Source organism: Pyrus communis, chromosome 3 (genome assembly GCF_041283825.1).
Source record: "Pyrus communis isolate YQ-2024b chromosome 3, ASM4128382v1, whole genome shotgun sequence".
NCBI classification, from domain to species: Eukaryota; Viridiplantae; Streptophyta; class Magnoliopsida; order Rosales; family Rosaceae; genus Pyrus; species Pyrus communis.
In genome coordinates, this window is record NC_142567.1 from 8,980,780 (window position 1) to 9,005,944 (window position 25,165).

At 37.8% G+C, this 25,165-nt stretch overlaps 2 protein-coding genes across 2 annotated transcripts; one reads left to right on the forward strand and one right to left on the reverse strand.

Annotated features, from left to right (window-relative positions):
* Nucleotides 1–1,723: 1,723 nt before the first annotated feature.
* LOC137715191 (uncharacterized) lies at nt 1,724–6,165 on the reverse strand. Its single transcript, XM_068454434.2, has 3 exons — nt 5,963–6,165; nt 3,461–5,851; nt 1,724–2,055 (listed from the first exon to the last, which is right to left on the reverse strand). The coding sequence occupies exon 2, from the start codon at nt 5,821–5,823 to the stop codon at nt 3,679–3,681; it is 2,145 nt and encodes a 714-aa protein (XP_068310535.2). The 5' UTR covers nt 5,824–5,851; nt 5,963–6,165; the 3' UTR covers nt 1,724–2,055; nt 3,461–3,678.
* Nucleotides 6,166–16,739: 10,574 nt separating this feature from the next.
* LOC137714464 (uncharacterized) lies at nt 16,740–17,636 on the forward strand (the record flags this gene model as incomplete). Its single annotated transcript, XM_068453673.2, has 1 exon — nt 16,740–17,636. A coding segment is annotated over one exon (744 nt), but the record flags the coding sequence as incomplete, so codon positions are not given.
* Nucleotides 17,637–25,165: the final 7,529 nt, after the last annotated feature.

A 25,165-nucleotide genomic window follows, 5' to 3' on the forward strand; every position in this document is an offset into this window, starting at 1 on the left:
CGTCATGTCAAATCTCTTTCATGTGCAAAACTTATTCTCCTCATCAAATATCTAAACCGAGCTAATCTAATTGCATCTTTCATGTGCAAAACTTATTCTCCTCATCAAATATCTAAACCGAGCTAATCTAATTGCATAAAACCAGCCTAATAACTTCACACATCCAATTTCACCCAATCTTTTATCAATATTATTCAAACCTAGTTAGTTATAAAGCACCCCAAAAAAATTAAGATTTTGTGGTTTTGAAAATTATGATCCCCTTATTCTTGAACACGTGAGGACCTTAGGAGAGCATCTCTACTTTTTATTTTTTTTATTTTTATTTTAACAAATGATATTATCTACACTAAGGGAGAAGAGGTGGGGCTTAGCCTCACAATGAGCTAGCAATAATGTAATTCAAACTCGCATTTGGCTAGTATCGAATCTAAGACATCTTATTTACAAGTAAAGAAAAATATCACTAGATTGTAGTACACTAAGTAGCAGCAGCTCTGCTTGTTAGATAGGCTTTATTGTTTGACTCCTTTTGTATTGGCTGTCCTCAAGGCCTTGTTGTTTAATTTATTTGTTTATTTATAAAATAAATATCAATACAATTGAATAGTAACGTGTATAGCAGAGTTCAAAATTCATTTTATAAATACTTGTACTCAGTCAAGTTTAACTAGAAGTTTTTGCTTCGCTATATGCACCTAAGTTTGGATTATTCTAATTTAGAAAAATTTAGTATGTGATTTTTACCCCTGGATGATTTGGTAATCCGCTTTGTCTAATTTATTTTCTTTTTAAGAAAAAAAAATGATGATTTGGTTGACCATATAAGTCTTGCGAGCTTTGATTGCCCACTTTGTCTAATTGGGTTGGATTTGACAATTGGGTTGAAGCTCATCTCCTCGCTTCCCTTGGATGAGAGAGAGAGAGAGAGAGAGAGAGAGAGAGGGAGGACTTGGATGGCTAAAGGTCAACTCTCACTTCAACTTCTTCACTAGAGTGGGGGGAGCCTGTTCTTCCAACCCCACCAAAAATATAGATCTGAATAGTCTCTGCTTCTTTTTGGTCGATCTCAGCTGTGTATAGAAAAGGCTTATTTTTAATCATGTCACTTCTATTCTCCACATAATCTCACTTTATCCTCTACAATTTATTCTCTCACATTTTACCTTTTACACTCAATCTTATCTCTATCTTGTGAACTTGGTTACATAAATTGTTAACTTGCTCACGTGACATGAACTTGTTGGTCGAAAAACGAAATGGATTTGTAACACTTTCGATTGTGTCGTGGCCCTTGTGGGGTTCATACCCATACCTATGGTTTCTATCACCTAGCCTTTTCACAATATAAAGTCCAATAGTTCCTCTATGGGTTCGACATAAACTACCCATAATTTCACGACATATGCATCTGGTGCGGGTTCAATTCAGGAGAAGAGAAAGGTGAGGTACCGATAAACTTCAGAATTCAGAATTGAATCCATGCAAACAGAAAATAAGATAAGCTTTGAAGATACGAAAATGAATTCACTATGTACAAGATAACAAACACCTGCTTTTCTCTATGTACAAGATGCCGACGTGCGGCAACCATACAATTCTAACTCTAAAGGGTCTAAAAACACTTACTACAAAAGAATGGTTAGTTTTCTACATCTTCACAAAAATTGGGCACAATCAGCATTGGAGGTATACAAACCCAAAACAAAAAATGAGGGCAAAATGATACAACCAAAACAAGGCATATTACCAACATCCTCTGCCATATCCTATTACAACAGTCAAATATCAGGTTCCGAAACAATCTACCACATAGACTCCAGCAATTTCATGCCGTTATAACAATATCCACAAATCTTTTCGATCAAGTGCTCTAATTTACTCAAAACATAAACATAAACAAAAGCTAAAACCAAAAGCAAAGTGTTCAGGCTCTATATCCAGGTAGTGAAAGGGAAACACCGTGCATTGTCTCTTCAGTTGTAGATTATCGAGGTCGTCAAACTCCAAGTTCTACTTAACAGCTTCAATTCTCACGGTAGAGTGTCCTTCAAACTATTAGACAGTGAAACAGGTGAGAGTAAATTTCTACAATTATCAAGCCAGTAATAGGCACATCAGGAAACAGTAACATACTCTACTGGTAACAGTGGTAAACTTAAATGACGCTTGTACGGAGAGTGCAGTAAACGGTAAAAATCAAAACACATATAAGTTTAGGAAAAAGCAACCATATCATCAAAAATCCAAGGACCCCCCCCCCCCCCCCCCAAAAAAAGAAAAGGCAGCTCGATCACAACAGCAAGAGAACTATTAGGTTGTGTAGATTGGTTCCCAAAGCTAATCTAGCAAATTACAAACTGCACTGACTACTAAATGATGGATTTTCAAATCACCGGGACTGGGTAACATGACTGCTGTAGCTGTCTGTCTAGAACTACCTTAGTATGTTTCCAGGTCACTGTTATCTGCACGATTGTTTTACTTTTACTTTAAATCACTAGTGTATCCGAATAAGCTAAGTAACCTTCAAATTTGGAAAGTCATTGAGAGGTCAGAGTCATCAGTTAATACCATCCCGACTGATACTATAATTATTTTAGACACAGTAAGATCATTAACACGTATACTAAATATACTGAAAACTGTAGAGACTTATAATTAAAAAGACGGAAGTTTGAAAATGTTTGAGTTACAAATATTTTATAGAACCTAAACTAAATAAAAACCATGGATACCTATACATCTAGAGTACTGTTCTCTAGCCAGATAACGTCATTAATCAAGTGGAATCATTCTAAATGCAAACCTAATGGAAGTACCAAACTGTATATATATACCCATATATGCAGAATTTCGAATGCGGTAATCGTGGAAAACCACATGCCACTGTTCACTTCGACTACATAGCGAATTCAACAGATAAACGGCATTTAGGGGCTTCTGTGTCATACAAATAGATGCAATGTGTATACAGGAACATGGTTTGAAAAAGCACAAATATTTATGGAACAATAGATCACAAATGCTTGAGAACTTGGTGTAGATCTGTACCATTTAGACTCTAATTGTAAAAGTATTTTAAGGCATCATGTTAAGCCCAAATGATAAACATAGCAATAAACGTAACATTGAAAACACTAAAAAAATGCTCGTAAGAGACTATAATTTGTAAATACCACAGATCTACAAATTAGGCAAAGTCAAAAAACCGATTTAACATCAGTAAGAACTAAAAAGTATGACGATATTAGAGGACATAAAAACCTCTCAAAACAAATAAACTACGCTCCAAATTATGACTCTACAGACAACACACAAGAATTAAACCGGAATAAGAGTGGTCATGCATGATAAAGGCACAACACAAATATTTGTATGACACGTCCAAAACAGACAATAGAACAATTTTCAAACATACATGCACAGATGAAAATTAAATTGAATTTTAAATGCTTACCTTATCCACATGAGAATTAAACTCTGCTCCCGCTAGACAGAAGCAATAAAAAAACATCTACGCAATGACGTGAGAGCAGCCATTGGATGAATTAAGGACCAAAAGCACCACTTGAAAGAGAATCCAAATAAGCACGGCGAACCAAAAGCCAGCAGTTCTTTTTACTCTATTGCCTTTCTTTCTCAATAGAAAGTAAAGAATAGTAAGAAGTAGAGCAGTTACTCAGAAGTAAGCCGCCTTCTCTTCCCATAATCAGCATCCCTTGATCTTGACCGACGGTCATCCTCCTGAGTTACACGTGCCTTACTATGCCTGGATGACCGTCCCCGTTCCCATTCATCATCATGTTCCTGCTCACGGTCTCTGTACTTATGATGATCAGCATATCTGTCTCTGTCTTCCCTGTGTCTGTCACGGTCTCGTTCACGATTTTTATCACGTTCACGATCATGATCTCGAGAACGTTCTCGACCCCTATCACGCTCTCTGTCCCGTTCTCGACTAACATCAACATCATCACGATACCTTCTTTCAGAGAAGTCATGGTCATGAGCCACCTCTTTCTCTCTAGGCGCGTCTCTCTCATATCCCTGATCCCTATCATCCCGATATCTTCTATCAGAAGATCCAGACCAGTCCCTCTCTGAACCTCTATCTTTCTCCTTCATGGCATTTGGCCATGCACCTCCTCTATCATGACTAACCTCACCATATTGATGGTCAGAAGCAGCTTCCTCGCCATAACTAGACTCCCCAGCTCTGCCACCACCATGCTCTTCACCAGCCCATCCACCCATACTAGGGTCGGACCACATCCCCATATTAGGCCCATCAACACCTGATGTAGGCATCATTCCCATTCCATTCATGGGCATTCCTCTTCCGAAAAATGCAGGATTCACATGAGGGGCCACTCCAGGTAGCCCAACATTCCCCACAGGTGGAAATGAAGACAAGATTCCTGAGAAAGGAGGTGTAGGAGCACCAGGAAAGCCTCCATAACTTCCCATTCTCCCCATTGGTCCACCAAAAGCTGGATCAAAACCCTGACCCATCATTGACTGAGGGTGCATCATAGGAGGGGTTGCACCAATACCTTGCCCAAACCCATTTCCACCATTACCCATTATACCCCTTCCATTCATCGCACCCCTATTCCTTGGTCCAACTGGTCCTCTATTTCCCATACCCTGAGGATTACCTCTCCCCCAGTTACCTCTCCCATAACCTCTATTGTTATCCCCACCTTGATAATTCCCGCCAGTTGAAATGTTACTCCCACCAGTTTTATTCCCAGCTTCATTGGATCCCCTCCTCCCACCAATTTGAGGCACTGCAGTTTGGGTTACCTGCTGGTTCCTATTTACTTGAGCCTCCCCCATTCTCTTAACACTAAATGGTGATGCAAATGCAACAACGCATGGGCGCCCATTAAACACATGACCATGCATCCCTTCCTTGCAGGCCGTGGCAGAATTAGGATCATAAAACTCAACCTGACAGTACCCTTTTGACTTTCCACTTGCTTTCTCATCGAAAAACTTCACTTCCTTAACAGGTCCATACTTACATAACTCTGCCTCCAGCTCTGCATCAGTAGTCCACCAATGCAAATCACCCACAAACAATATTGTCCCCGCTCCACCACCAGCGGCAGCACCACCAAATCCTCCTCCCGGACCACTATTCCCACCAATCCCATTCATGTTACCACCTCCAACACTACCAGCTTGCCTCAACATGCCCTCATTCCCCACATTCCCACCAGCAGCAGGACCATGTAACTGTTGCTGTTGCGGATGAGAATGTGGTTGATGTTGTTGTTGCAATTGTTGTGGCGGCTGCTGAGCAACAATCCCTTGCACCCCAACACTACTATTATTCCCACTTTGTTGCTCAAACACATTCTTCTTACTCGATGCCTGCCCTAATTCAACCCTAATCACACCTCCTCCCCCGCCCCCAACGGGCCCCAACCCACCACTCCCTTTCATACCCATATCGTTCCCTCTAAACTCTAGATTCTGATTATTATACCCAGAACCTCTAACCCCTCCATCACCCCCACCCCCACCCCCACCGGTCTCCTCACCACTACCGGGTATCAGACCACCTTGAGATTCCGACGGAGCAACATCTGGTGACTCAACCTCAACTTTCTTCTCCTCCACCACCTCATTCCTAAACCCTACATCCTCGTTCTTTCTCATAGACTGATAAAACCCCTCGCCGACATTGACGTCGTTGTAAAGGTCCTCATAATCGTCGTCCTCCTCGGCCAGAAAACCATCGTCGGCCACCGCCGAGATCGCCTCGTTGCGGTGGAACTGATCCATTTGATCAGCCCCGTCGCCTTCATCCATTCTTTCGAAGGTATAGGGTTTTCTATATCTATTGTTTTCGAGTGGGCAGTGAAAGAGTTCGCAGAAATCAAAAAGTAGTCATTTTCCGAAATGGAAGACGGAGAAATAAAAAGGGGAAATTAGGGTTTTGAGATCTTACCAGGGAAGAGAGAGAGAATGAGAGCGAGTCTTGAAAGTTGGAGAAAGAAACCCTAATCTCTGCGATATTCTGGAAACTTGTAAGAGAGGAGTGAAATTTCTGGCTACCTCTACGTGTTCCAGCTAACTTACGCCTCTGATTGGGAAATTTTCCAGTATTTTCAATTGCTTTTATTTCTCTTTTTTTATTGCCAATGTTTGTATTTATCTGTTAGGTATAAATGCAAATACATAGGAAAAAATTGGGAGGGAGGGAATAATATATGTATAATTGTGAGATGTGTGTTATGTCATTCAATTATGTTTTTATTTATAGTAGTAGCAAATGTAAATTCCTTACCCAATAGGATTACAACTCTAATAGTATAATATCTAATATAAGACATATGGTATAATCACACAAGGATATCTCAGATATGATAGAATTTACACGATTACATTCCTATTCTAATAAGACTGCAACACACCCCCTTGAGTGTGTAAATACTCAAATAAACATCACATCGGGTCTTTAACGAATGAAGTAGATCAGTTGATGAAGTCGTTGGTACAATGAACGAATGTGGGTCTCAAATTAACGAAAGTATGCATCGGTAGTAAAACTCACAAAATCTCTCTACGGTAAAAACTAAAGTATATGAAAAACTCATAGATTAAGGAGAAACGTGAGAAGTATGCATAATGTTAAAAACAAATGTCATACGGGACAAAAGTAGTAAACCTCATAAGTGTATGGTCATCTCATGATGGGTGGCTCATTAAAACCTCGTTAGGTAGCAAAGACTCAATGAGTAAAATGCTCATAATCATAGTGAAAAATAGTACATTAAGATCAAGTGAGTGTACTTCTAGACATTCCCCTGAGTTTGACATAATCCAATAAGAGAACTGCAAGCTATTCAGGTCATAAAGTTTACGCATACTGATTTCTTTGACAAGCTTCTGAAAGGTAGACTTGGGCAATGACTTCATGAAGAGATCGACCAATTTGTCTTGTGAACAGATTTGCTTGACTTCAATGTTTTGATGTTGTTGTGGCTGATGAGAATAAAAGAACTCTAGCGCAATGTGTTTGGTGTTGTCTCCTTTGATGTATCCATTTTTCAGTTGATCCTTACTTCAAATATGTTCCATGACTGCTCTCAGCCAAAAGCATTCACATGAGGCTTTATGCAAGCGAGAATTTCAGCATGGTTCGAAGAAGTCGAAACTAACGATTGCTTGATAAACCTCCAAGAAATTGCGATGTCTCTAACAGTAAAGACATAACCCATTTGAGAACGTGCCATGTATGGGTCAGATGAATAACCTACATCAACATAACCAACAAGGCGAGAATCAACCTAAGGACCAAGGGGGCGGATGCTCCTCTTGAGGATTCATAGGGGTATAACAAACCCAAATTCGTCGTACCCTTAAGGTAGGGGAAAATGTCTTTAATACCATTACAGTGTCTACGTGTGGGAGCATTGATGTATCTTGCGAAAAGATTCACAGAAAATGAGATGTCGGGTCTAGTGCATTGAGTCAAATACAATAAAACACCAATTGCACTTAAGTATGGAACTTCAGGCCCCAAAATCTTTTCCTCATCCTCTTTGGGACGGAAATGATCTCGTTTTGCATCTAGAGTATGAACGACCATAGGAGTACTTGAAGGCTTCGCTGTCGCAAAAATTTATAGATGTAGTTCAATTAATGTATTAAGGTTCCATCTGAACCTTGCTCAATCTCCAGCTGAGGTAAAATCGAGTTTTTTCCAAGATTTTTCATCTCGAATTTCAATTTCAAATGAGTGGCAATTTTCTTAAGCTTTTCAGGAATCTCAATGAGATTCATGTTGTTGACATAAACAGAAATTATCGCAAATTAGGAATTTGACTTCTTAAGAAACACGGATCTGCATAATTCATTGTTCAAATAACTCTAACTTATCAAATATTCACTCAGACGATTATACCACATTCGTTCGGATTGTTTCAATCCATAGAGTGATCTCCTTAATCAAATCGAAAGGGTGTTCCCTAGTCTAGACCTATTTGATCCAGCCAATGTAAGTCATTCTAGAACTTTCATGTAGATTTCCATATCAAGATCCCCGTATAGATATGCAGTTACCACGTTCATAAGTTGCATATTTAGTTTTTGGGAAACTACCAAACTGATAAAGTAGCGGAATGTAATGAGGTCTATTACGGGAGCATACGTCTCTTCATAATCAACCCTAGGGCGTTGAGAGAAGCCTTCAACTACGAGCGTGCTTGGTATCACACTATTTCATTCTTCTCATTGCGTTTCCTCATGAAAACCTACTTGTAGCCAACGGGCTTCATGTGGCGGTGTGGAAGTTATAGGTCCAAACACCTGGCGTTTTGTAAGCGAATCGAGTTCGATCTGGATTGCTTGTTTCCAGTTTAACCAGTCAATTCTACATCGACGTCCATCAACAAAACATGGTTCAATATTATTGCTAAGCATGATGTCAGTAACTACTGTGTATGCAAAGGCATCACCGACTATCATCTCATTCTAATTCTAATCCTCATCCAAAACTGCATAATGGACTGAAATTTCATGATTCTTGGGAGGCCGGTTCGTCTCGTCTAGGACGTCACTGTAATCTAGAATAACCTCATACGTTGGAATGGCTGAGTAAGCGATGGTCGGATTCATACTAATTTCACTAGTTTGTACCCAAGGGTGGAACCAAGTACAAGGCTACCCTAGGCTATAACCTAGGTAGTTCTTGTGGGTACAAACCAATTATTCCCTATGGTTCATTTATTTTCATATTCATCTCACTATTAGCCCATGTATCTTTTTTATTTATTTACTACATTAAGTAATACTATTTATTTCCTAAATTACAAATCTATTTTATACTTCATATACTATCCATGTATGGTTAATCGTGACAATGTTTACTTACTTTAATAGTGCTTTTAATTATTTTAAAAAGCAACTCGTTGCATGTTTCAGTTTTTTGAATTATTTTATGCATGATTTTTATCTATCTAAAAAAGTTTTATAGTATGTTAACCTTTTTTCTGCTTATTTATGTATATATTTGTCATATTAAAGGTTGATAACATAGAATAATTGGACGAGCTTTGCTTATAAGATTAACGTATAGTCATTTTTCAAAAACCAACTTTTTTTATACTTCTTAGCTAGCCTAGCTGTAAATTTTCTGGCCGTTTTCCTCTCCCAGGATTGCAAATCCTATGAACCAAGGGATTTGCCACGCATCAGGTAGGAGCAGATGATTGGCTAGCTGCTAGTGAATAGGGCCTCGTGAGAGGTGCGATCGACCCTCATTTTGGGGACGGCTCGTCCTTCTAGGCAATATTACAGCATACAATAGGTATGTCGATCATTGCATATGCATTTACAACTGGTATATATGATCCCATCACCTTTGCTGGATCAGTAAAAGCATCCAGCATGCTCTAAGCAATGCTTTGTATATCTAGAATACGACGCACTTCAGTTTCAGACTGGGTAGTTCAATGATCTAAATGAGACATAGTGGGAGCAATCCACGACAATTTGCAGCATTCTTCAAGAATGTTAGCTTTCTTATCTCTCTCTAATGACAGGAAAACTGTTTCAACGAAGTGACAATCCGCAAAACATGTGGTAAAGAAATCTTCTATCAAGGGCTCTAAGTAGCAAATAATTGATCACGAATCATAATCGACATAGATTGTCATTCTTCTCTGAGGACCCATTTTAGCATGTAGTGGCGATGTTATTGGCATATAGATTGTGCACCTAAACAACGTAAGTGCGAGATGTTAGGCACGTACCAAGTAACCGACTATAACGGTGAATGAGGTTGGGTAGTGGTGGGCTTCATGCAAACCAACATTAGGGGTAGGCACTTGGAACTGAAAATCCAAACCGAAACATGAATCAAATTGGACCACATCGAAAGGTTAGGTTTTGCAATTTTGAAACGGTTGCGGTTTTGAAATCGAGCCATGGTTAGGGAAATGGTTTGTATTTAGTTGAGTCCATACTAAATGTTTAGACTCTAATAAAGAACCAATTACAACATTACATTTAATTTATGGTGCAGTTTTGGTATTGGGTTTTTAAAACTGCACCGAAACTGAAACCGCACCATAAATTAAATGTCATGTTTTAATCAAGGCTCTAAAAAATGTTAGGCGCTAGTCGGGCGGCAGACTGGGGCCTAGCGCCTAGGCAGCTAGGCAGACGATTAGGTTTCACAATTTTGAAATAGTTGCGATTTTGAAATCGAACCACGGTTAAGGAAACAGTTTGGATTCAGCTGAGTCCATACTAAATGTATAGACTCTAATAAAGAACCAATTAAAACATTACATTTAATTTATGGTGCGGTTTTGGCATTAGGTTTTTAAAACCACACCAAAACCAAAATCGTACCATAAATTAAATATCATGTTCTAATCAAGATTCTAAAAAAATGCTAGGCGCTAGTCGGGTGACCGGCTGGGGCCTAGCACCTAGGCAGCTAGGCTGACGGTTAGGTTTTGCAGTTTTGAAACTGTTGCGGTTTTGAAATCAAACCACGGTTAGGGAAACGGTTTGGATTCAGTTGAGTCCATACTAAATGTATCGACTCTAATAAAGAACCAATTAAAACATTACATTTAATTTATGGTGCGGTTTTGGCATTGGGTTTTTAAAACTGCACCAAAACCGCACCATAAATTAAATGTCATGTTTTAATCAAGGTTCTAAAAAACGCTAAGCGCTAGTCGGGCGGCGGGCTGAGGCTTAGCGCCTAGGCAGATTTACATAAACTTATAATATTTATTATAAAATATAAGTATATGTGTATAATTTTGTAATTTTGTAACATTTACTCACCCTACATATATATATATATATATATATATATATATATATATATATATATATATATATTATTCATTGTTAGACTTTGCTTTTCATTTGAAAAACATTATGAAAAATTACACATGTGGCAAAGTCAAACAAAAATCCTCTCCTACTTCAAATTTTTACTCTTTCCGTGAGCCCATGACACAAAAAACCTAAAACCCTCTCCCTCCTTTCTCTTTCTCTCCCCCTCTCTATCCCTCTCTCTTCTTCTAGAAACCTCTAGCAAGTAGTCATACTTTGCGATGCAGATGCCAGATGCGAGGATTGGAAACTTGGAGTTGCAAATGCAAAGAGAGCTCAAGGTGGTGAGAGTTGCAGAGCATTCAGTGGTGACGAAAGTTGTAGAGCACTTGTGACGGCAAGAATTTCAAATCGCCTAGAGTGTCGCCTACCACTGTCTAGACCGCCCAGAGTGCTTAGCGAGCGCTTAGGTGGCCACCTAGGCCTCTGCCAATTTTTCAAACGTTTTGCCCCATATGACAGCAGGCTTCCACCGCGGAATGCCTAGGCGGTTGCCTAGAGCGCTTTTTAGAACACTAATTTTAATTGATTCTTTATTGGAGTCTGTATATTTAGTATGGACTCAACTAGACTAGAATGTCATCCCTTTTCGTTTTCAAAAAGGGAATTGGGTTAGGGTTTTAGGGATAGGTTTTGTGAATAAAAAAGGGAACTAGATTAGGAACCGCCCAAGTAGCTTCTTGATTCTAAATTGTTAATTTCTTTAGGAACCACCTAAGTGCTGCATACAACTTTAAGTGATTAATGACCTTTTATTCTTGCTTAATTATACGTATGATATTTAGGTGCATCTTCATGTTATGTTGTTAGCAAGATGCTTTGTGAATGCAGTTTTGATGTAGGTTCTTTAATTAATATTTGAGGAAAATGAGACCATCTTATGCGTAGATAGGTGTAAATTTTAAGTTGTACATTTTTTTTCTTCTAAAAACCATAATTGTTTGAAACTGCACCAAACTAAACTACACAGTTTGGTTTTGGCTTCAAAACAACACTGCAAAAAGTTTCGATTTCAGTTGCAGTTTCACTAGAAGCTACACCGAGCCGAACCGTGCCTATCCCTAACCAACATTGATGCATGCAATATTGCATAGCCCTAGGTAGATACAGCAATTTGGTTCACATAACTGAAGTCCGAGCTATCTATTGAAGGCACTTTATGAGAACTTTTGATAGGCCTTGTAGCTCTACATCCTTGGACTCAAATGTATTGGTAACCTTTTGGAGACGAATCATATCATTATAGGTGGAAATAAGTTCCTCGTCATTCGCATAGTAGGCTAACCAAGGGTGAACGTCATCAAGCCCTCCAACTCAAGGTAAAGTAGCGCAGCAGGGAGGCTCAGCCCATGTTGGCATTTTCTCTCTAGGCCCAAAGACCTCTCGGGCCAGTTCATCATAGAGGGGGCATACGCCTCAGCATCTATCTCTCTCCTCACACAAGCCTAAGCCTAGAGCCTTAGTGCCCATGCCTGAGCTAACCATACACTGAGCCCAGCTCGGGCCGCCAGCCCTCTGCCTAAGCTGAGCCAATCCCATCATGCTAAGCCGATAGCAGCAACACAACAGCTCTGTGGTTGCTTTACCCCATCCTCGGCCCCCTGTGGAGCCAAATTTTCAAACCCCAGAGTCTTAGAAAATTAAGAAGACGAAGAAAATTGAATTTTTTTCTTACCTTGGTGTGGCATGGAGAAAAAGAAAAGCAACGAGAAATAATTATGTGCACGGGCAAGTGAAAAAGAAGGTTATGGGAGAGGAAATAATTTTCCTCTAGCTTTCTCCCTTTCTTGCAGGGATAAAATTTGCTCTTCAAATTTATTCAACCCCTTGTTTACTGCAGACTTAAATAAGTTTTGGGAGACAATTAGTTTCCCTTCCTAGATAATTTATCTCAAAGTCGAAGTAGAAGATATACATCAAATTGGGAAACAACTCTCTACTCACCTAAGCAACTTGAGATTTTTACACCTATTGCTCTTTTTTGCCAGTAGCCCCAGCATGTGTGGGGAACTTTTTGCAGCCATAAATAATCACAAAAATTCACAAGGCTACATGTGAGTTTTTGCCCAAGAAAGACAAGATTGCCCTCATTAAATGAGCAGGCTTCTTAGATACTCCCATGCATGGCTCAACATCCTTGGAAGTTCAACTAGCTGACGACGACTGCTCAAAGCTCTCTTGCTCGTGGCAAGAAAAAGTCAACGGCATTAAAGATATGATTAATTACTAAATCTTATCTTTAATACATTCCTAATTAAAGATCAACTATGTTCAATTAAGTAATCTCTATTTCAATCAATAAGGGATACTCTCACCATCATCCCTAGATATTATCTCCTAATTAATATCTTCGGAATTTTCTTACCTCATTCATCCAACCAATGACACACATTGGCCAATAGGATGCCGTCATGCGTAGAACAAAACCCTACACCCATGGCCGGTCACACCTCCGTATAAAATACTTTTATCTCCACCAAATTTTGGCAAGTTTTTCTATAATACAAAAAACCGTAAACACTCACTCTATACAGAGAACTAACTTAGGCATCGGAGATCTATTGACCTAACTCCTCATGGACGCGTGAGGCTTGGGTCTTTGATCAAATGTGTTGATTATTTTGTAGGTATTTTTTCGTCAAGACTGAAGACGACGAAAATTGTCTACTACACCTTAGAATGTGCTCCCATTGCAGTGCGTTGTTATTTTGTTCGTTGTTTTCAATAATATCATCAAACTAATTTTCAAATCACATTTTTAGTTTATTGTCTATTAGTTAGTTTTGTGTCTTGCTTGTGATTGGTAAATTAAGGAATGTTATTAACAAGAAAACGTTAACAATCTTCGTGAGTACAATCTCGTATTCTGATAGACGGCTGGTTTGGTATTACTATGTTTTGAAAAAAGAACTGCTTCTGCTGTGATATGAGAATAAGCAGCTGTGAAATAAAGCAACATAGTGTTTGGTAAACTTTTTAAAAGTGTTTTTGGAAAAAGAAAAAAAAAAGCAGTATGATAGTGTTTGGTAAACTTTTATGTAAAACAGTTGTGACTGTGTGAAATGACCAAAAAGGATATAAAATGAGTATAATGTTAAATGTAAAATAATAACTAGCCCTATCTTTCTTTTATTCATCTTCATTCATTAATAATCCATGTCTTTTATTTATTAATAGTCTTTCTAGAAGTCTCCTATTTTTCTTTAGGGAATTTTTATTGACACTCCAAAATTCTCATTCTACACTCCAAACTTTCTGTATTTAGAAAGAAAAATACATTTGCCCTATCTTTCTTTTATTCATCTTCATTTATTAATAATCCATGTCTTTTATTTATTAATAGTCTCTCTAGAAGTCTCATATTATTCTTTTGGGAATTGTTATTAGCACTTCAAAATTTTCATTCTACACTCCAAACTTTTTATATTTAGAAAGAAAAATACACTTGTGAGGAGTGTAGAATGAGATTTTTGGAGTGTTAATAACACTTCCCTTTCTTTTATCCATCTTCATTTGTTAAGTGGCATCAAAACCCATTTTAACTCTAAACCCTTCTTCAGCCCGCTCACCTTCCTTCCTAATTCCTGTCTGTAATCCTCGACAACAGAAAACACTCCTCTCTGTTTAGTTTACCAAACACCTTCAACATAAAAACTTTGAAAATAAACAGTTTTTTTTTTTTTTTTTTTCTTAAGCACCTCAATGCCAAACCATACCTATATCTTTGGAATGCCCACTTGCGAGTCATAAATTATTGGCGCCATTTCGAAGGATTGAACATACGTTCTTTTCCCAGCTACGTGTCTTTCTTTGTTGTATTTTAATTAGTTTGTCTTCTTTTTATCTTTCAGGTAGTATATGACCAATAAACCGTTGTTAGATCAGTTAATTAAAGCCATCTTTTAATCATTGTTCCAAATATGTGGGAGCCGAAATACGTATTGTACCTGTTGGAGGCATCATTGAATTCAAGGAGGAGTTGAAACGCTCCAATAGCTTGCTCTAGGCTCAATCACAAAAGAAAATTCGTCCCCTCCTTCCAGCCCTCATTTAAGTTCACAACAATGCTACTCAAACGAATAAGGAGGAGATGGAACTTGCCAACAACGAGATCATGAGCAAGCGACTCTTTACTACGCTAACAAAATCTATCGTATGAAAAAAAAAAAAAAAAAAAAAAAGAGATCATGGGAGACCCTGATATCCCCAACAATCCCCACCTCATTTATGCTCCCCACATTTTTTTTCTTTCTCTTTTGTACATATATATTTAACAAAATTTTTATTTTTACATTCTATTTGTATCATTTCTCTAATAACGCTACTCGGATGAATAAGGACGAGATGGAACTTGCCAACAACGAGATCATGAGCAAGCGACTCTTTACTACACTAATCTAACAAAATCTATCATATGAAAAAAAAAAAAAAACATAAACTAGATCATGGGAGACCCTGATATCCCCAACAATCCCCACCTCATTTATGCTCCCCACTTTTTTTTTTTTCTTTTGTACAAATATATTAACAAAATTTTTATTTTTACATTCTATTTGTATCATTTATCTAATAAAGATGAGATCCACATATGTTGGTGAGTCGTACATCTATTATAAAGATGGTACAAATAATGCTACAAATAAAAAATAAGGGTAGCACTTAATCTCTAACAATAAAAGCGTTATCAATTTTGTACTTTCAGCTAACTTGGACAAATGTGTGAATGATGTATGATAATGAGACAAAATATTTACTTAGTCACTCGATCATAAGCATATGATGCAATAACGTAAGTTGACTGTATCTAAATGTTTAAAATGATACTTGTAGCACAAATGCACAAAACAATAGGCTCCAAAACACAAATGTTATGTATGAAAGCAAAAAAGTCTATTCATAAATCTTTATCCCCTGCAGAATACATGTGATAAAATACAATTTTGTACGTCATGCGTTGCGCCATACGATTAAAGAAATGTCATTCTCACGCGTGCAAAGTATGTAAATATCAGATGATTTATTTCTCTTACAAACATTAATATTAGCCTACAGATCTCTTTTTAAGGATTGAAATTAGAGACTCTGGTGCATGCTAAAAGTTTGGTGTAAGTTAAGTAGTGCAAATTGTTTTGGTTTATTTTTGGAACAAAAGTTAGGCAAATGGCTGAAAACTGGAAACAAATAATGCAAGAGATAAAAATTGTACCAACCATTGTCAATGACTCAATGGTATGAAATCTCTCTGCAGCTTGTTTTGAAAATTAGCAAATTTATAAAGTTACGTTTTTGGTATATGAAAATTCATCGTGGGCGGTTGTAACTTGTAATATTGTATTTTTTTAGCAAATTTGGTAATGTTACGTTTTTAGTATATGAAAATTCATTGTGGATAGTTGTAACTTGTAATGTTGTAATTTTTTTATGAATGGTGAATGATAATAGTACTGTTGAATTAAAAAATAATTTTTTTCTAAACATGTTGAAGAGCTTTTACCCTTTGATGCTCTGAAATAAAATTCTTGAATCCACCACGGGGTCCAAACCAGAACAACATTCACAAATTAGTCAACAAGATTACATCCCAGTGGACGACCGCGAATCTTACAGTTATTCGACGACTAATCAACCGGACAAGCCTGTCATGTCGTACCAAGTAACGGCTACTTTACCGATTATAGCCAGTGGCACCCCATCCCACCTTTCCCCAACGGTCACATTTTCTGATTTGTCCCGCGAACAAACTTCCGACACTTCTTTTCACAACGTTTTTAAATCCCAATTATTTTTAGGAAAAAAAAAAAAAAAAAAAAGAAGAGAACTTTTTCCCTTTAAATTCATCTCCTTCCTCAATCTCTCAGAACTGAACAATCATTCACAACAACAACATTAATCTGAGGTATCATTTGGAGATTCCAAAGATACATAAACTTGTTGTAGTACTCTCTGTTCTTCTCCTGTGCGTCGTCCCGCATTTCAATGTGGTACAAGCAGGCAATGCGCCTCCGCAACCCACCAACACCCCCACAAAGCCGCCGCCTCCGCAACCCTCTCCTGCTTCTTCTCCGACCACTTCTCCTGCAAAGCCTCCCGCGTCCACTCCGAGCCCTCCGACTCAGTCGCCGCCTTCGCCTTCTCCCAAGACCTCTCCGCCAACTTCCCCGCCGACCCCAACTCCTTCGGCGGCGACCCCACCCACCGTCTCTCGGGCGTCCCCTCCCACATCGGTTTCTCCGGCGAAGAGCCCGTCCAAGAGTGTGTCTCCACCGGCTCAATCACCGGCGCCCCCTACCCCCACCGTTGCCTCTCCGGCCAAAACTCCTGTGAGCGCTCCTAAGAAAAGTCCGGTCGGTGATTCGCCAGTTGCAGAGGGTCCTGAGATTGCAGAGACCCCATCGTTACCAGTGGGCATTCCTTCGAGTTCTGCAACACCGGCAGGATCCCCAGGAATTTTCCCTTCAAGGGGTAGCCCACCGATTCCGGCGCCGGCAAGTCTGTCACCGGATAGTGCTGCCCAGGGTCCATCAAGCGATGAATCGTCTGCTTCTGGTTTGAATGCGGTTCGGGTTGTTTTGAGCGGGCTGTCTGTCTGGGTTGCTTTGGCTCTCTAAATCAATACACTTCATTTCCTGTTCTCAAGAAAAGATATATACAATTTTATTAATTAGGACTTAATTCTCTTTTTTTTAGCCCTGTACTGATTACTCATTGGTGTACTTTCTATCATTTTCTATTGAATGATAAATATTCGTTTATTATCAGTATTTATTTACTCCTTAATTTGTTTTGATTTATTTTTTATTTTTTTTGTTGAAAAGATGGATTTTTTGTTTTGTTGAAAAGATAGAAATTTATTAAAGCCAAATAACAAGATTTACATTAGCTGGAAGAATACTATAAAAAATCCAGACCAATCTCATCCCAAAGAAACTTGCCACCATGCTTGGTAGCAAACGAAGCCACCACGTGAGCAGCAAAGTAACCTTCCCCCACGAACAAGCCCGAACTTAACAAAATCAAAATGCATAGCTAAATAATCAATATTAAACATCACCCCTTCTAATATTGCATCTCGTTTCATTTGCTTTGCTTAAGTTCTATAGGACGGAATAAATAAATCTAAAGAAAATCAATACATAGTAAGAAGTTGAGGGTGTAAAAAAACATTTTCCTACTTTTCTTGGTGCACCGCATATGCCTTTATAGTTGCTATGACTAGGGCTCTAACCTATTTAGTCTAGCTTCTCTGACTTCAGTGCGTAATTAAATTTGAGGAAAGGCTTGCTGTGGTGATCAAAATTTTGGAATGGTTTTCAGTATTCAGGCCCAAATGGTGAATTAGATGGTCCATATCCATATGGATTTTTAGAACAAAAACAACTGAAAAAAAAGCAGACACAAAAGTAGATTCCACCCCAAGAATTTGGCAACTTCATCCTCCTCCTCGTGTAGCTCCCTACATTTGCATTTCTCCACAAAAACCACTACTGAGTCTCAGCTTCACTCAAGTGTTCCTTCAGTTGCATTTGTAAGTTTTCATAGTCTTCGATGTTGTATTTCCGTAATGCTTAACACATTGGTGAATGCAAGATTAATTAGTTGTAAGTTGAATGTGGTGATATGTTGTATGAATAATGGGTGAACTTAACAATACATGTATGCATAGAGACGATTTTCATGTCAAACCAAATGTTTAGGAACAGTTGATTGACCAAGTATATATAGAAGGAATTCATGCTTGTAGAAAGTGTAAGTTGTACCAAGAAATCAGTTTGGAATATCAAAGAGTTCACTCAACTAAGTCGTTGTGTGGGAGCTCTATGCAGCCCTTGGGATGTTAATCTCCAGAATTTCGTTCGTAGAATGCTTCTGCCCTACTTTTTATAGTGTTTCCCTTTGCTTTCACATGAATATACAAAATTCCAACACTTTTGCTGAAATTACTTCTCTTTTTGAGTGAATTGTTAATTTCTTGTATGTATAAGAATATGAACCTCCTAGTCGTATAAATTGGATTTTCCTCTTCATAATTTGACATGTTTCGTCAGGCAAATTCCGTTGAAATGAGTTCAAAACTTGCAAAACTTAGGTTGGCAACTGTTCTTACTTGTGGTCTGTTTGATGCGGTTGCATATACTTCCTTTTTTGTCCTTGCATTTCTCAGGTACAAGAAAAGTACAGGGAACAATCAAGCAGCTTTATGAAAGCACTTTTAGGGGTAACAACCTCTTAATTTTCTTTTGCACTCTTTTATGAATTTCATTTGGATGGGAATGGTTAGGTGACATTACTTGTTACACCAGAAATACTTTAATGCATATTCCAAAAATACCCGAATCAACCAATGCCGAAGAACAAATGTATTAAACATGATCAAAACTCCCACTGTTCTGCAGTACCAAAAGCTTCTAGCACTTCCATCTTCCTTCTATGTTTCTTGAATACTGCCATTGTAATGGCCTTGTTCAACGAATCTGGTATCATAGAACCTGTCTCCAAATAATTAATTTTAACCAAACCAATCATCACCTTTTCATGAGCAACAAGAAGCTTAATCTCCAGGTTCCTTGTAGTATTGTATGTCTTATTGTTCTTTGTGAAGAAAATCACTGCACTATTATCACAGTAAAGCTGAATAAGTCTTGAGATTGAGTCAACAATACGAAGACCATTGATAAATCCTTGAACCAAACTACCTATTTCACAATTTCACAACAAGACAAGTACTCAACCACCATTGTCGAAGAATGCAATGACGTCTTGCTCGGCACTCCTCTAAGAGACAGCTCCATTAGCCATCATAAACACATAGCTTGAAGTTGATTTCAAATCATCTGGGTAATCAGCAAAGTTCGCGTCATTGTATCCTTCTAAGACCAAGTTTTCAGTCTTCTTATAAACCAGCATATGAGACTTAGTTTTCTGCAGGTACCTTAGAATTCTTTTCTTAGCATTCCAGTGTGCTTCTCCTGCACCAGACTGGAATCTCCCTAAAAAAAACTGATGGTAAAAGATAGGCCTGGCTTAGTACAAACTTGAGTATTCATTAAGCTCCTTACTAATGATGTGTAATGATTATCCTTCATCATTTCCTTTTCCAAATTATTTATGGGACATTGCTCCTTGCTTAGCTTAGCACTCTTCGATATAGGCATTTCAGTTGTGCCGCATGCTGACATGTTGAATCTCTTTAAAACTTTCTCAATGTAACTTCTCTCTGACAACCCTAACAATCTTTTTTTTCTTTCCTTTTCTCTCTTTTAATCTCGATGCCGATCACATAAGAGGACTCACTGACTTGGTATCATCTAAGAGAATCAAACTATTTGTTGCCAATAATAAGTCGTCAACATTGAGTACCAAAATAATGAAATTGCTCCCACTGACATTCAAGTAAATGCGGGCATCATAAGGGTTTTCCACAAGGCCATGATCCTTAACAACACGATAGAACTTTAAATACCACTGTCTCGACGCCTGTTTTAAACCATAGATTGGTTTTTTCAATATATAAACTAAATGCTCTCTCCCTTTCTCCTTCAAACTCTCTGGTTGTGTCGTATATATATACTTTCCTTCAAATCACCATTTAAGAAAGTTGTTTTTAATTCATTTGATGCAAATCAAGTCAAAATGTGCCACCATCGTCATGATTACTTTGAATGCATCTTTCGTTGGTACGAGACTAGAAGTTTCTTTATAATCGGTACCTTCTCTTTGAATGAAACCCTTGGCCACCAATCTGACCTTATGTCTCTTTATATTTTCCCTTTGAGTCTCTCTTGGTCTTCAACACCCGTTTACAACCTTTCGGTTTCATGCCTTCTCTTGGTTCCACTAGTTCCCATACTTTGTTTTCTTCCATTGATGATAATTCAGACTCCATAGCTTCTAATTGTTTGCTTGCTTTTGGACCCGAGATGGCTTGTTTGAAAGTCCTAGGATCATCGAACTCTGATAAATTAAAATCTGGTTCTGCCAGATACACAAAATCTGATGAGAATGTTGACTTTCTTACCCTATTTGATCTCCTCAAAAGCATTGGAGCATCACCGACTGCCAAAACTGGTTAGTTTAGTCAGTGGTTGCTGCCATTGGCAGTGCTTCCTCCACATGTGCTTTCTGATTTCCTGCATGTTATTCATCATTCAACAACACCCCACGTCCCCTGCTTCTTGATTTCCTGATTTTAGTGCCATGCTCCAGTCAGTGGTCATTGCCACTTGGAGCTGCCACCTCCACGTACCCTGCATGATCTTTACTTTGCTGCTCACTATGCAACACCACGTCAATATTACAATTGCCATGCTGAATGACACAATCATCATTATAATTACTCTCACTTTCTTCCACTTGATTTGGAAATTCAATCATTGTTGCTGCATTCGGTAATTATTCTACCTTATTCCCCATTTCACCATCTTCCTCAAATATGAATTTATTAGTTCTAGTGCTTTGATGATTGTCCATCCCTAATTCGATAAAAGCACTTGGTAGATTAGTCCTACAAATCATACTCCTTACCATGTCCATTAGGGTTCTAATTCTTCTCTAAGCCACTTCATTTTTCTCCGGTGTACCAGGGATGATATATTGAGCTACAATTTCATGTTCTTGTAAAAATAAAGCAAAAGGCCTAGGGTGTCTGCCACAGTTTGTGTGCATCTTTCATAGTATAAATCTTGAAAACTTCTAAGGTTTTTGATTTTTCAGAAATCAAATAAATGTAACAGTAGCCTGAAAAATCATCTAAGAAAGTTATGAAATATTTATTTTCTTCAATTATTTGTGTGGGAAAAGGACCACAAATATCTCTATGGATTATTTCTAAAAGTTGTTTGCTCTTAGTTGAACCCTCTTTTCTTTTACCTGTCATTTTTCTCGACACAATCAATATAAAATTCAAAATCGTTGAAATTCAATGGAGGCAAGATTTGGTTTTTAATCAAAAGTTCCATTCTAGTTTTTAAAATATGACCAAGTCTCTTGTCCCAAAGATTTGAAGAGTTCTTTGGTCGTGTGGTTTCTTTCTCAATGTTGAAAATATTTTCAGTTTTATTTAATTGAGATTTGAACATACCATCACATAAGGAACCGGTGCATTAATGAGAAGAATTGTTAAAAAAAAAATGTTGAAGCCTTTATTATTCAAAGTAAAATAAAAAACTAGCAAAACCAACTTCAAAATGAAACTAATATCATTCTAATATACCACGTTATCAAGTTCTAAACAAAAACCAAAATCTAATTTTATCCTAATAGTTCCTATTGCCATGACTTCAACTCTTATTTCATTGTCAAATGAGACTTTTGACTTCATCCTTATTTGGTGGTCTCTCTATTATGAAGTCCTGCAATGAATTTGTTACATGAATAGAAGAGCCAAAGCCAAGCCACCAAACACTGGTAGCCATATCAGTTAAATTTGATTCAAAACAAGCAAAAAACATTTGAAAAACATTTTTACTTTTATTTGCCTCCTGTTTTGCAAGCCATGCATACTTGGGATAATTTCTCTTCATATGGCCTGCCTTTTGGCAAAAATAACATTTGAAAACGGTAGAATTGTTAAGTTTGAAAGTCCTAGACATGGGAATATTTCTAGCATTTTCTTTCCTGGCACCCTTGGACCCGTTTCTTGTGGTACGACCTTGAATATAGTTCACATACTCACCCTTTTCAAGTCTCTCCTTTTAATTCTCACTTCCTTCCCAACGCAAATAGAAATTAACTCATTCACATCCCATTTGGCTTTGGCTTGCAAAGCATTGTAAGAAACTTTCAACTGAGTATATGATTCTGGGAGTGAATTCATGATTACATGGACCAAAAAGGTTTCAGAAATTGGTACCTCAAGATTTTTGAGTTTCCAAGCAATGTTGATGACTTTGAGAATATATTGACGCACACTTCCTTCACCATCATACCTGATTAGTGAGTGAATTCATGAGGTTGCGAGTTTCAGTTTTCTTGGACTCTTCGTACTTTTCCTCAATAGATTTCATGAACTCTTTTGCATTCATTACCTGTGGGAATCCTCCACGAACAACATCAGTCATTGTTCGTTGATTATCATAAGTGAGATTCGATTTGATTTTTGCCACTTTTCATACTTTGATCTTTGGTTGGAAGTGCTTCCAATGACAGGTAGCGGGGTTCCTCAATTCTCAATGCTAAATCCATACCCATGACACCCAGAACGATTTCCAAGTCTTGTTTCCATTTCTTATAGTTGACACCAGTGATGGTTCAACAGTGTTGAGGTTCATGGAACTAGGGTTCATGGCAGCAACTTGAAAAATATTAATCTTTAATCCCCATTCTTTATATCATAGACTCAAGAACCCTTGGATTAACGAGTTATATGAAGATTTTTCTTTAATCATAGCACCTTCACAGCCAACATACGTTTTTCTGTAGTCATTGTTACAACCCTTTGTGGATTGCAAGAAGTAACTATGTTCATACCTTGGATTGTAAAGTGCCATGCCACTTGAGATCAAAACATAGACTACTGAACATCTTTAGATGATCAGTGATGATGCTTCAATCCCAGTGCCAACACTAATTTTGTATTCTTAATGAGAATCATATATATTGCATAGATAGCCTTAGCTATCATATGCATACACATGTTCTCCCTGTATAATACGTAATTAGTATTTAACCTGAAAAGCTTAAAAAACAATTTTTTATGGTTTCCTCTTAGGGTTAATTGGTATGTGAAAGCTCTAATACCTAATGTAAGATCAATATATGCGGAATAAGTAAATCACAATACCAAATTAACCACTAACCTTGTGACGCCATTGCTGCAATGAACTAAGGGTTCTTCTACTCTCAACACATACCGAATGCACTGTTACAATCAATGGAGCTTGATATCTTTTTGTGCGTAATTAGTGTGAGAGCAGGGGACCTTATTATATATCCTAAATGGTGGTGTTTGATAAGGATACTTCCCATCATGTAATCCTTATCAAACTATCGAACTGATAACCCTTATCACCAGAAACCATACTATTCAGTACAGATACATCTACTCATATTAGAATTACTTCAGCTATATATCAGTCCACATACATTCCTTGATAGCTTACAAGTATAGTCAATCCTAATCTCTTATGATCTCAATCCCTTAAGCACGTGTTAAACAAGTGAGCAGCTCTAACAAAGCTTACAATTCATTCTCGTAATTTCCAGTTTCCTAGGTTTTTATGTTGTCCCTTGGAGCTGCTACTTATGACTACCATCATCAGTCTGCTAAACCCGAGTTTAGGAATCTATTAGACAGTCTTATTTTTGTAAGTTGGCGATTATATGCACAAGTAAGACCTGAGGAAGTCGTGGATTTGTTTGAATACAATGTAGCGTCCCAGCGTTGAAAACTAGTAGTGTTTCGCTAATGGAAATGTACCTTGGAATGAATTAGTGTGTAATACTTATTTTTTGTACCGTCCTTACTTTCCAATTGTATTTTGGTGTCATTTCATTTTAATCTTATTTCCTTTCAAACTAGCTAATAATGAAGACATCGAAGAACCTAACGTAAAACATCTGTACAAGCAAAACACAGCTTAGCAACGCGAAGCAAATCATCTACGAGAGTTGTCCAATCCAGGCAGGCCGCATGGGGGGTATTGAAGACAAAACTGCCAAGATCCATATTAAAACTCCAATTTGGCAACTGATGAGCAGTACAATTCTGCTCCCTAAAAACATACTTCAGCTCAACTCACATCTAACCAATTGACTCATCGATGTTTTGCATTTGCTCACAATTGTATCAAGTATCAAGAGGATAATAGCTATCAACCAGATTTTGTTAGAACAAAGTGACAGCAAACACCTTTGTCAATAAAATCTCCTTGTCCCAAATTGGCAGAGAACTCCACCCGCACCAATCTTGAACCATCAACATTAAGCTTATACCAACGAATATCAGGAGGTTCCCAAGCAATGGGAGCAGCCTTCTATTAGGTTTATGGGGGAGAACCAACACAAGCTTTCACCCAATTCTCAACTTTTTGCGTGTTTATGAACAAGTATGGAATCTAAAGTGCAAGTTGATTCGTAACTCAATACTTAAAAATCAGGAATCAAATCAAAATGTTTATTTTTATTGGTAACACATGCAAATTTGGTCACCTGATATTATCCTAATACAAATATCTTTTGACAAATAAAAAATACATACAAAGATAATTTTGGGTGGTGATATATCCACACACTTCTTTTTACCTTTCACACATCTCTATTATTTCCCGGTTGTCGATCAATTGAAACAGTCAAA